The sequence below is a fragment of the Mesoplodon bidens genome (assembly GCF_964165515.1).
Source record: "Mesoplodon bidens genome assembly, chromosome: 19".
NCBI lineage: Eukaryota > Metazoa > Chordata > Mammalia > Artiodactyla > Ziphiidae > Mesoplodon > Mesoplodon bidens.
In genome coordinates this window covers 9,235,645-9,249,692 of record NC_138179.1, presented here as the reverse complement: position 1 = coordinate 9,249,692, position 14,048 = coordinate 9,235,645, and the positions used below count along the sequence as shown (strand labels likewise).

At 37.0% G+C, this 14,048-nt stretch overlaps 1 protein-coding gene across 18 annotated transcripts in view; it reads left to right on the top strand.

Moving 5' to 3' along the window:
• SYNRG (synergin gamma) overlaps nt 1-14,048 on the top strand; it is a 90,847-nt gene that overhangs the window by 17,578 nt on the left and 59,221 nt on the right. For all 18 annotated transcript variants that reach the window (XR_014014019.1, XM_081219608.1, XM_081219605.1 and 15 more), the window contains exons 4-6: nt 10,901-11,031; nt 11,718-11,823; nt 12,336-12,447. Coding sequence is in view for 17 of the 18 variants with exons in the window: in XM_081219608.1 (XP_081075734.1) it covers nt 10,901-11,031; nt 11,718-11,823; nt 12,336-12,447 (349 nt within the window). In the remaining variant the exon portion in view is untranslated. The remainder of the gene's footprint in view (nt 1-10,900; nt 11,032-11,717; nt 11,824-12,335; nt 12,448-14,048) is intronic.

Genomic DNA, 14,048 nt, shown 5'->3' with positions numbered 1-14,048 from the left:
TTTAATTTTGATGAAATCCAGTTTATCAGTTTTTCACTTTATAAAACATGCATTGCTATAAGTCTGAGAATTCTTAACCTTGCCCTAGATCCTGAAGATTTTTATCATATTTTTTATTTTTTCTAAAAGTTTTACATTTAAGTCCACGATCCACTCTGAGTTAGTTTTTGTACAAGGTATGAAACTTTGGTTGGGGTTTATTTTTTTGCCAATGGATGTCCAATGGCTCCAGTACCATTTGTTGAAAAGGCTGTCCTTCCTCCATCAGAGTGCTTTTGTATTTTTGTCGAAATCAGTTGGGCATGTTTATGTGTTTTTCTAGGTTCTCTGTTCTGTTCCATTGACTTATGTGTCTACTAGTCTTGATTACAGTAGCTATGTAAGATTGATTCCTCCCATGTTTTCTCCAACTTCACTGCAGTAAAATACACATAACATAAAGTTTACCTCCTTAACCATTTTTAAGTATACAGTTCAGTGGTATTAAATTCAGTCACATTGTTGTGCAGCCGTTACCACCATCCATCCTCATAACTCTTTTCATCTTGTAAATCTGAAACTCTGTACCTGTTGTACAGTAACTCCCCATTTTCCCCTCCTTTCAGCCCCATGCATCCACCATTATATACTTTAGGTCTTTATGTTTTTTGGGTTTTGGGGGGTTTTTTTGGCCGCATTGCACAGCATGTGGGATCCTAGTTCCCTGACCAGGGATCAAACCTGCGCCCCCTGCACTGGAAGCGCTTTGTCTTAACCACTGAACTGCCAGGGAAGTCCCTAGGTCTTTAGAATTTTGATTACTCTAAGTACGTCATGTAAGTAAGAATCATACAGTATTTGTCTTTTTGTGACTGGTTTATTTTCACTTAGCATAATGTGCTCAGGGTTTATCCATGTTGTAGCATATTGCAGAATTTCCTTCCTTTTTAAGACTAACATTCCACTGTATGTATATATGACACTTTGCTTCTCCATTCATTGGTCTTTGGACACTTGGGTTGAGTCCATGTTTCAGCCGTTGTGAGTAATACTGCTATGAACACAGGTGTACAAATACCTCTTTTAGGCTCTGCTCTCAATTCTTTTGGGTATATACTCAGAAATGGAATTGCTAGGTCATATGGTAATTCTATTTTAATTTTTTGAGGAACCTCCACACTGTTTCCCACAGCAACTGTACCATTTTATTCCCACTAACAATTTTAAAGAGTTCCAATTTTTCCACATCCTCGCCAACACTTATTTTCTGTTTCTTGATAGGAGCCATCCTAATGGTTGTGAGGTGGTATCTCATTATAGTTTTGATTTGCATTTCCCTAATGATTAATGATGTTGAGTATCTTTTCATGTGCTTATTGGCCATTTGTATATCTTTGGAGAAATGTCTGATCAGTTCCTTTGTCCTTTTTTTAAATTTATTTGATTTATTTATTTTTGGCTGTGTTGGGTCTTCATTGCTGCACGCGAGCTTTCTCTAGTTGTGGCACGTGGGGGCTACTCTTCGTTGAGGTGCACAGGCTTCTCATCACGGCGGCTTCTCTTGTGGAGCACAGGCTCTAGGTGCGTGAGCTTCAGTAGTTGTGGCTCGTGGGCTCTAGAGTGCAGGCTCAGTAGTTGTGACACATGGGCTCAGTAGTTGTGGCTCATGGGCTCTAGAGTGCAGGCTTAGTAGTTGTGGCACATGGGCTTAGTTGCTCTGCGGCATGTGGGATCTTCCTGGATTAGGGCTCGAAACCGTGTCCCTGCATTGGCAGGTGGATTCTTAACCACTGCACCACCAGGGAAGCCCCTTTGCCCTTTTTTTTTTTTTTTGCGGTACGCGGGCCTCTCACTGTTGTAGCCTCTCCCATTGCGGAGCACAGGCTCCGGACGCGCAGGCTCAGCAGCCATGGCTCACGGGCCCAGCCGCTGAGCAGCATGTGGGATCTTCCCGGACCGGGGCACGAACCCGTGTCCCCTGCATCAGCAGGCAGACTCTCAACCACTGCACCACCAGGGAAGCCCTCCTTTGCCCATTTTTGAACTGAGTTTTTTGTTGTTGAGTTTTAGGAGTTTCCTATATATTTTGGATATTAATCCCTTATCATATATGTAATGTGTAAATATTATCTCCCATTCTGTTGGCTGCCTTTTTACTCTGTGGATTGTGCCTATTAATATACAGATTTTTAAAGTTTTCATGAAGTCCAACTTGTCTATTTTTTCTATTGTTGCCTGTGCCTTTGGTGTCATGTTCAAGAAAGCATTGCCAAATCCAGTATTATGAAGTTTCTGTTCTGTGTTTTCTACTGAGAGTTTTATTGTTTTAGGTTTTACATTTAGGTTCTTGATCCATTTGGAGTTAATTTTTGTATATGGTGTTGGGTAAGGGTCCAATTTTGTTGAAGACCGCCATTTGTTGAAAAGACTGTCGTTTACTCATAGAATGGTCTTGGTACCTTTGTCAGAAATCATTTTGACCCATATATGCAAGGGTTTATTTCAGGGCTTTCTATTCTTTTCCATTGGTCTATATGCCTTTATGCAACTACCATTACTGTTTTGATTACTGTAGTTTTGTAGCAGGAAATCAGGAAGCCTGAGTCCTCCAGTTTTCTTCTTTTTCCAGATTGTTTTGGCTCTTCAGGGTCCCTTGAGTATGAATTTTATTTTATTTTATTAAAAAAATTTTTTTGAGGACTTAGTATACTGTTTTCTTTCTGTTTTTAATTTATTTTTTAGATATTTTGTTTATTTGTTTTTGGCTGTGTTGGGTCTTCATTGCTGCACGTGGGCTTTCTCTAGTTGCGGAGAGCAGGGGCTACTCTTTGTTGTGGTACACGGGCTTTTTATTGCGGTAGCTTCTCTTGTTGTGGAGCACGGGCTCTAGGCACACGGGCTCAGTAGTTGTGGCGCGCAGGCTCAGTAGTTGTGGTGCATGGGCTTTGTTGCTCCGCGGCATGTTGTGGGATCTTCCCAAACCAGGGCTTGAACCCATGTCCCCTCCATTGGCAGGTGGATTCTTAACCACTGTGCCACCTGGGAAGTCCCATTGAGTATGGATTTTAGGATGGGTTTTTCTATTTCTGCAAAAATGTCACCAGTATTTTTATAGGGATTGCTTTTGTAGTTTGCTTTGGGTAATATTGACATTTTAACAATATTAAGTCTTCCAGTCCATGAAGCATGCATTGTGTTTCTATTTATTTATGACTTCTTTCATTTCTTTCAGCAGTTTTTGGTAGTTTTCATTTCATTTCATTTCATTTCATTGGATAAATCTTTCACCTCCTTGGTTAAGTTAGTTCCTAAGTTGTTTTTTTTTTTGATGCTATTGTAAATGGAATTGTTTTTGTAATTTCCTTTTTGGATGTTCATTTTTTGTGTATAGAAATGTACATGATTTAAAAACATTATTTTAATGTCAAGTTTTTTATAGTGGTACATACCTCACTTTCTTAGTGCTTAGGGAGAAGTACAATCTGAAAGCTTTGTTTCCATTTAATATTTGAACAATATATTTCTCTAAGTTCTAGAATAGTCCATTTTTCATTTAATTTTGAGCGTTTTATGCCTTTTTTTTTTTTTTTTTGGTGGGAAGAGTAATTGTTTCTGCTGACATTCCTTCACCTCTTTTGGCTCCCACACCCCTATAGCGAGGTTGGCTCATGATTTTTGTGTGTTGACTTTGTATCCTGCCCCTTGCTGAATTACTTTATTAGTTCTAACAGCTTTTTTGTGGAGTCTTTATGATTTTCTGCAAATAAGATCATATGATCTGCAAACAGAGATCATTTTACTTCTTCCTTTATAACTTGGATGCCTTTTATTCCTTTTTTTCCCTAATTGCTCTGGTTAGAACTTCCACTACTATTTTGAATAGAAGTGGTAAAAGTGGGCATCCCTGCCCTATTTTGTTTTTTTCTTTTTGGCCACGCCGTGCAGCATGCAGGATCTTAGTTCCCCAACCAGTGATTGAACCCGTAACCCCTTCAGTGGAAGCATGTAGTCTTAACCACTGGACCGCCAGGGAAGTACCCCCTGCCCTATTTCTGATCTTAGAGAAAAAGCTTTCTGGCTTTCACCTTTGAGTATGATGTTCACAGTGGGTTTTTCATATGTAACCTCTATTGTGTTGAGGTAATTTTTTTCTGTTCCTAGTTTGTTGAGTGTTTTTTGTCATGAAATGCGGTTGTATTTTGTCAAATGCTTTTTCTGCATCCATTGAAATGAATATGTGGTATTTACATGGATCATTTTTCATATATTGAACCAGCCTTGCACTACAGGAATAAATCCCAATTGGTCATGGTTTATAGTCCTTTTACTATGCTGCTGAATTCTGATTGCTGGTGTTTTGTTGAGGATTTTTGCATTCATGTTCATAAGGGATATTGATCTGTAGTTTCTTTTCTTGTAGTGTCTTTGTCTGGCTTTGGTACCAGGGTTATGCTGGCCTTAGCATAACCTCTCTCCTCTTCAATGTTTTGGAAAAGTTTGAGAAGAATTGCTATTATTTCTTCTTTAAATGTTTGGTATAATTCACCAGCAAAACCATCAGGGCAGGGCTTTTCTTTGTTGGGAGATTTTCATTACTGGTTCAATCTCATTAGCTATAGAAGCCTGATTCCTCTCACGTTGTTACTATTTTCAAAATTGTTTTAACTATTCTAAGTTCCTTTGCCTTTCCATAAAATTTTAGAGTAATGTTGTCTAGATCTACAAAAGCTCTTGCTGGAGTTTTGGTAAGAATTATATTAAACCTTTATATCAACTTAGTGGAAATTGACATCTTTAATATGAAGATTCTTTCAATATATGAACATGATGTGTCTCTCCATTTTTTTAGGTCTTTGGTTTCTTCATCAGCATTGTATAGTTTTCAGCATACAAGTCTTGTGAATGTTTTGTTAGATTTACATCTAAGTATTTCATTCTTTTGAGTAATTGTAAATGACATTATATTGTTAATTTCTGTGTTAATGTGTTCATTGCTAGTATATAGAAATACAAATTGGTTTCTGTATATTTGTCTTGTAACCTGAAACCTTGCTGAACTCACTTATTAGTTCTAGGAATTTTTGTGTAGATTCCTTTCGATTTTCTATTTAAACAGTCATGTCATCCTTTTATCAAGTTTTAACCTGCCATATTTGCTTCACATTTTTTAAAAGACTTTAACAATATAGGTATGATTTTCTTCCTCTACTTCCCCGGAGATAGTTCTCACTATCATGAATTCACTTTTTATTGTTTCCATATGTATTTTGCACTTTTTAAAATATATGTTTGTATATTCATGAATGTTATATAATATTTTCTAGGTTTTAAAATTTTACATAAGTGTGTTTCCTTTTGCATTTGATTTTTTCATTTAACATTGTTTTTCTCCACGATTTATCCCAGTTGTGGAATGATGCCAAGTTTGTTCATATAGCTGCTAGTAGTATTCCATTGCATGAATATATATTCTTCTATTGATGGACATTTAAGTTGCTTCCAATTTTTTGCTCTTTGTTTTGGTTTTATTGATTTCTAAGTGTTCATTATATATTCTGGATTCTAACCTTCGTGGTTATTTGTGCTGTCAATATCTCCTTCTAGACTTTGGCTTGCCTTTTAATTTTGTTTATGGTGTCATGTTTTGTAGAAGTTAAGTCAGATGGGTAAATCATTTCTTTTATGGTTTGAGCTTTTCGTGTCTCATCTAAGACATAATCCTACCCTGAGGTAATAATGATATTCTCCTGTATTTTCTTATTAAAAAATTTAAGGTTTCTTTTCATATATAGGTCCTTAACCTACCTGGAATTGTTCTTTGGTATCAGTGTGAGGCTGAAGGGTCTAATTTTATTATTTTCCATTTGAGTACACAGTTGTCCCCCAAACCACTTATCAATAGCCCATTCTTTTTTGTGCGGCATGTGGGATCTTAGTTCCCCGACAAGGGATCGAACCCATGCCCCCTGCAGTGGAAGCATGGAGTCCTAACCACTGGACTGTCAGGGAATTCCTCTCAGCAGCCCTTTTTTTTTTTTTAAATTTATTTATTCACTGTGGTGGCTTCTCTTGTGTGGAGCACAGGCTCTAGGCACGGGCTTCAGTAGTTGTGGCTTGCGGGCTCTAGGCACGGGCTTCAGTAGTTGTGGCTTGCGGGCTTTAGAGCACAGGCTCAGTAGTTGTGGCGCAGGGGCTTAGTTGCTCTGCGGCATGTGGAATCTTCCCGGACAAGGGCTCGAACCCGTGTTCCCTGCATTGGCAGGCAGATTCTTAACCACTGCGCCACCAGGAAAGCCCAGCAGCCCATTCTTTACCTGTTGATTTCTAAGATTACTCCTGTAATATCAAATTTCTTTATATGCTTTGGATTAGTTTTTGAGCTCTTCTATTTGTCCCATTGCTATACCTGTCTATCTCTACATCAATAAACATCTTACTGTCTTAATTGTTCTAGCCCAAGATAAGCCTTGATATCTGGTAATGTGGATCTTCCTTTTTCTTTTAAAGAATTATAGCTATTCATGGTCACGTCCCCTTCAGTATAAATTTTGAGATAAACTTGTCAAATTCCATATAAAACCTGTCATGATTTTGATTGAAATTGACATTTTGGGGACTTCCCTGGTGGCGCAGTGGTTAAGAATCTGCCTGCCAGTGTAGGGGACACGGGTTCAAGCCCTGGTCCAGGAAGATCCCACATGTTGCGGAGCAACTAAGCCCGTGCGCCACAACTACTGAGCCTGCGCTCTAGAGCCCGCGAGCCACAACTACTGAGCCTGAGTGCCACAACTACTGAAGCCCACCCGCCTAGAGCCCGTGCTCTGCAACAAGAGAGGCCACCCAATGAGAAGCCCAGGAACCACAACAAAGAGTAGCCCCTGCTCACCGCAACTAGAGAAAAGCCCACGCGCAGCAACAAAGACCCAAGGCAGCCAAAAATAAAAAAATAAAATAAATATTAAATAATTAAATATTAAATAAATAAATAAATAATTTAAATATGTATTAAATAAGTAAATTTTTAAATATTAAATAAATAAAAATTTAAAAAAAGAAATCGACATTTTTACTCTTTCAGTCTTACTGTCGTACCTCTCCACTTACTCAAATCTTCAGTAGCCTTCAGTATCCTTCAACTTGGGGTGAACTTCTTTATCTTTTAGTCTTCTTAGTAGCTTATTGGATATATCTGAGATTTCTGAGTTATTTCTTTTGTTGTGTTATTCACTCACTGTATAGCTAAGGATTAGTGTCTCTTCACCTTTTGGTTTATCTAGATTTCAAAACAATGTATAAAATTAGACTCTATGAAATGTATAAAGTTACTTTTCAGGAGAAGGAGAAACACAAAATGCCATTTAGCAAGTTTGAATCTTCTTGAAGAACAGAATTGTGTAAATAGAAAGGTAATATGCATAATAACACCTTCCTTCATTCTTTATTATTTTTGTGGAATGTCTCATTTTGTCTTTTAGCCTATATGACTTGGGTGGTTTCTTTTGTTTTGTGTGCCTTGAGTAAACTGAGTCAAAATTTAAAAAAGAAATTTTAATCCCTTACCACAAAAAAGAAATGGTAATTATGTGACATGGCAGAGGTGTTAGCTAATGCTATGGTGTTAATCATTTTGCAGTATACAAGTGTATCAAATTAACATGTTGCACACCTTAAACTCATACAATATTATATGTCAGTTACATCTCAATAAAACTGGAAAAAAATAAGGAACTGATTAAATTATAGATTGGGGATAAAAAAGAAATGTAATACTAGGACTCTGGCACTAATTTTTAGCATCAAGAGAACCACAGTGTGATTAAAAATAAGTATGCATAGCCATTACTACTCAAGATTTAGAATAGAGAGTGTTAGTAATTAAGCAATATTACTTGGAATTCCAGGTATAAAGTACTAGAAACCATTCATAAGCCTTCCAGGCTGCTGGTATTTATTGAGCAGGTATGTGTCTGAGCACATGAATAGAAACAGAAAAAAATATTTTTTTAAATTTTAAGTTTGAATTTTATGGTGGTTGTTGGTAGCTGGAGAGGGAGCATAGCATAATGATGGAGAACATGGATTTGGGGACTAGAAGCTGCCTGGGTCTAATCCTGGCTCTGACACTTGCCAGTAATGAGTGAGATACTTAACTATTTTCTGCTTCAATTTCCTCATCTGTAAAATGAGAATAATAGTAGCACCTACTGCATAGATTTGTTGTAAGGATTAAATTAATTAATACATGTAAAGCACTTAGAAAAGTCCCTGGAACATAGTACAGGCTTCATAAGTGTTATTACTAAGGTCTTCTTATTGATCCTTATCAGAAATATCCCTAATTCTGATGATCTTACACATATATTGAGAACACTGTATGTAAATGCCTAGTTCTATAGCTGACATATGGCAGGAACACAGTAAAATGATACCTATAACTATTGTGTTCTTTTTTTCTTATCTAGTTGCTTAATTCTGTATTTGCTTGAGGAATCTTATTTTGTTTCAGAAAAAAATTGAATCATTACTGGTTTTGAAAGTGTTCTATTCTGTCATTAGTATTGTTTCTAATGTATAAAGTATATTTCTAATGTATAAAGATAATTATTTCGGTCATAGCTGTTATTTACTTATACGTACTAGACAGTGTTCTAGGTGCTTTACACATATTATATTACTTCTAGACCTTAAAACAATCTTCCACTGTCTCGGTAAAGGTTCAGAACAAGAAGGTATTTTGGATAAGTTCAAAAGAAATACTTTTTTATTTGAGGGAAACAGTAACATGATTTCTGTTAAAGGAAAATCAGACAAAATATACTTTAAGGCAAAAAGCCTTAAAAGCCTGGAGGTAAAGAGGATATTTCATTTTGATGAGAGACTAAATTCACCAGGAAGATTAACAGTTTGTATGCACCTAATAACCTGGCCTCAAAATGTATAAGACAGAAACTGACAGAAAAACAGGTGAAATAGACAAATCCACAATCAGTAAAGATACAGGTTTAAACAACCTTGACTAGTGGATAAATAGGACACTGTTCCCAACAATTGCAAAACACACTTTCTTTTTAAGCAAACATGGAATATTTATTAAAATTGAAATATGCTGGGCCATAGCAAATCTCAAGAAATGTCAAAGGGTTGAAATCTTACATAGTAGGAGTCCTCATAAGACTCCTGCGTTGGGGATCCATTTGAGATCTGTAGTCAGGAATTTAAGGTGAATCATCAAGGTTTTTTTCTCCAGCAAGGTTAAATGGTTTGGTTGTAAGGATAAGAGAAGGTGATTAGTTGACTAACCAGGAATGAGGTTTCCCAGGAGACCATACCAAGGAAGCCAGAGGTAAGGGAGCTAAGGATGTTTACAGAGGCATTTAATATTGAATCCTGGAGTCTAAGCTGAGCAAGAAGGGAAGTGAGGACATGATGAGGATGATGGACAGTGGGAAGGTGGTAAGATTAATGGATGGGAGGGAGGTATTAATGAAATAAGAGAATTGCTGGAGTACACGAGCTGGAAGGATAGAAGGTGGTGGTCAAGTGTTGGGATGTTTAAAATCAAGGTTTTGGAGATGATGCCGTTACTGGGGCGGATGATCAGGGGAGATGGCCGTGGAATGGGAAACTGGAATGGTATGTTGGACATGATTGTGATGAGGAGACCTGAAAGGCCACAGTGTTAGATGAGTCATCCATATGATTATTGACATCACCAAAAGCAGTTTAGGAGTGGAATGGACCATAGCAAGGTTCTGAAGCCTTTAGTTGAAGAGTGAGGGAGTTGAAGGTCAGTAGATGACGTCAACAAGTTAGGACAGTAAATGATGAAGTCTGAGGGCAAGAAATTAAAATGCGTTCGGGTTTTTGAAGGAAAAGAGGAGGAAAAGGGTTTAGAAGAAGCAAGGAGGAATATTGCCCGTCTACAGGAAATGTTGGAAGAAAAGTAGCAATCTCCAAATGAGAGGGCTTCCAGGGACAGCCAAGTTTCAAGTTAGGGAACTGAAGGAGAACTTTTCAGGGAGAACGTTGAATAACAGGAATTTTCACTCAGTAAAAATTATCCATTGCCATCATTTTCATCCTCATCATTATTCATATTAGATTTTGTGGTTAGTTGTTATGTAATACCATTCTTACTTCTGGACACTTCAGTAAACTTTATACTGTTGTATTGATATGTCATTTACTATTGATTTTTTTTATTATTGATATTTTCTGTAAAAGTTTGGATAGCCAAGCCTATGATAATGAATATCAAAATAATCATTATCCTATCATATTGGAAAATCATGTTTAATCTCATTTGTTTAATCTCATTTGTGGAATAACTACCATATACCAGGCGCTTATCTATTGCTGGAAATACAGAGACATGTAAGATATGATACCTCTTCTCAAAGATTATGGATCAGTGAACTCACCAGATATAACTTGTGAGTTGTACACATACACGGCCTTACACACACAGACTGAAAGATTTTACACACACACCCTCAGGCTATTCTAGCAGTGGTGGTCCCCTCGAAGACATGAAGGAAATGGAAGGGGCAAGATACTAAGGGGAGCTTTTCATTTTTAGCCTGTGTTCTTTGAATCTTGTATTAAAATGCATTTATATAGTTCGTTAATAAATAATGTTACATATTCTATTAAAATGCCTTTCTATAGTTCATTAATTAAAAATAAGAAAATTTATGGAAGTTACAGTATTTCTTTGTAGTAATTAAAAGGAGAAATTGTGGGGACTTCCCTGGTGGTCTAATGGTTAAGACTCCGTGCTTCCACTGCAGGGGACACGGGTTCAATCCCTGGTTGGGGAACTGATCCTGCATGCTGTGCGGCACAGCCAAAGGAAAAAAAAAAAAAAAGGATAAAAGGAGAAATTGTGTTTTTTTAAGCTTAAGTCTTTGTTTTTTTCTAGGCAGGGATACCAATGGGACCAATACCAGCAGGAGGCATGCCTTACCTGGGACAAGCACCATTCCTAGGAATGCGTCCTCCAGGCCCACAGTACACTCCAGACATGCAGAAGCAGTTTGCCGAGGAGCAGCAGTAAGAGATCTCAGGATGCAAGGATAAAGATACTGGATAGCAATCAATTTTAAAATTGTCACATGATCTGTAGTGCAGATTTGAAGCTGCAGCAGTCACGGCGCCTTTACAGTGCCCTTAAAACTCTTTAGCATACGCTTATTATTTAAACGTTTAAAGCCAGAAGGGACCTTAGAGACCCTGTAATTCAATCCTCTGACTTTACATCTGGGGAAAGTGAGGTCCAAAGAAATAAGCAGGTGTCAGCCTGGGTTACAGTTACCAGTAGGACCTGGACCCGAGTGTGGGCCTCCTGAGTCCCAGAACCACTGCTCTTTCCCATGTATGATACCGCCTCCTCAAGTAGAAGTTTCTTTTTTGTATGCAGAGCAAAGAGTGTTTTTATTTCGTCTACATCCCTCTCTGTTTTTTGTAATGACTTTGAATGTAAAATGTTGTCTCCTCCCCTTGCAAATGAGACAGGAAATAAATTCATGTCTACAATTTAGGTAAATCACTTCTTAGACTTATTTCATATATTTGGAAATTAATATAGTGGTGAAATAGGATTGTCTTCAGAAAATTAGATATAATTATCAGTGAAGTTTTTTAGTTCTAGAAATGCAAGATGACTTTGTAGAAGAAATATGAATATAACAGTTGATAATTCCTAAAGCTGGCTCTTTACTAGATTGTTTTTCCTTCAGAAAACGATTTGAACAGCAGCAAAAGCTCTTAGAAGAAGAAAGAAAAAGACGCCAGTTTGAAGAGCAGAAGCAAAAGCTCAGACTTCTGAGTAGTGTGAAACCCAAGGTAACGTTTTCCAGCACACAGCGTACCCCCCCGAATGTGCCTCTTCTCAGTCATTTAGTGGATTTTGTTACGTGGGCACCAGCGCAAGCTGAGGCTGTGGTTGATTCGTTTTGGTTTTGTCTAAGTCCAAAAGCGAAGGACTTTTCTTTTTCTGTAAAGATACTTTATTGTTGAAGGGAATGGGATAGCAGCCATTATCTTCTCAACTCTTGTTTTCTGCCTTTGGAATGCTTGTAATCTTTTCTTGGGAAGCATTAATACTGGATACTTAATATCTAACAGCGGTAGCCTAAAGTATTTCTAAATGGGCCTTTTAATAATCTTCTTTAGAGTGTTGTTTTACGCCTTCACTTTATGTCAATGTTTTTCTGACTTGGAAAATTCACTATCCGAAGTATGTGGTAAAAATATTGTAAATTGATGAATATCTGCACTTTTCTTTCAACTTATGTGGATTAGGACGAAGTGTGAGAGACAAGTGAAGAAATATATATACACTTATTGTCTCCCAGACAGGAGAGAAGAGTAGAGATGATGCTTTGGAAGCCATAAAAGGAAACTTAGATGGGTTTTCCAGAGATGCTAAGATGCATCCTACTCCAGCATCACACCCTAAGAAACCAGGTAGTTGTAATTTAAAATTTTTCTTTTGTTGGAAGGTGACATATAGTCCCTGTGTGTTTAATTGACCATTATGTGTGTGTGCGGAGAGTGAATGTTGAACTCCTCCTTCAAGCTAAGTACAGATTTGGATGTTTTAAAATTTACAGTGGGTTAAGAGCTCTGGTCTAGACAGTCTTGGGGGGAAGAAACCTCTTTGTCTTCTAGTAAATGTCAGTATGACAACTTTACTTGTAAATCTTCTGTATAAATGAGTATGTTAACGTTAGTAAAATCCATTCACTAAAAGCAAATGTAATAAAGGAGTTTACCATTTCATTCTCATTATTTTAAAATAGTTTTACTTTTGATGTACTAGTTCAGATTTTATTCAATGTGACGCAACTTACAAATTTTCTAAATGACTCCTTTAAAAAGTCATGGATTTATATGTATAAAATAGATAACTAATGAGAACCCACTGTATAGCATAGGGAACTCTACTCAGTGCCCTGTGGTGACCTAAATGAGAAGGAAATCCAAAAAATAGGGGATATATGTATATGTATAGCTGATTCACTTTGCTGTACAATATAAAATAACACAATATTGTAAAGCAACTATACTCCAATTTTTAAAAAAGTCGTGGATTAAATAATATTTCTCATGAAATTTTAGTTTTTAAAATACGTTCCTTTGTAGTTTTTATTTTCATTTACCATCAAATAAGCAAAAGAAAAGTACCTAATAGAGCAGGGTAGAGAGAGATTTTGGGGGGGTTGGCATGTGTTTTAAACATTTAGCAGTTGAAATGAGTCTTATCTTCACATAACTGTTACCACATCCTTTTTTTACATTTGACATTTTGACATTTTATTCTCGGCTAATTTTAAGAATAACATATGTGAATAGTTTTCATGAATCATTCAGCAAGTGCTATTTTCTGCAGGCATGTATTACATTGACAATTTTTATAGGTACCTTTTATAGGTGATATCAGGAGGGCATAATCTAATATTGGCACAGTAACGAGTTCTTGACTTTCTGGGACAGCTTTGCCTCTGTGCTATTAATTTCACTTGCTAGATTATATACTCAGATTATCGTTACAAAAATATGCCCCAAAGTAAAATATATACTGATATTGAAAAGGGAATGGATATTAGCAATCAGAATGAGTTCAGAAAGGAAAAACATACCTAAAAATGAAAACTATAAGCTGAATAAGCCAGTAAGTAATTTAAGTATAGTCATTGGAATGGTAAAACTGGACCCAGCATGGAACTTAGATAAAGGAGAAGAAGGCAGAGAGGAATGGTCATTGTTAGGTCACATACTTTTCTATCCATATAGAATGGCCCCTTTGGACAACTGGGTATGGTTTAACAGCTTCATTGTTAAGTAATAAATTGGTGTTTTGATATTCAAGTAATCTCTTGAGTTCAATCAACATGTGTGCAGTTAGCTGTTTCTAGTTAACTGCTTCATGCCTCGCGAGAAAAAGTTTTTTGAAGCAAGCCCAAGGAATTTCCAGAGCTTCTCCAGCTAGGGTCTTAAACCTAGGCCTAAAGTATGTAAAAAGTTTCCAGCCTTTTTACCACCAGAGGCATAAACGCCCATAAACT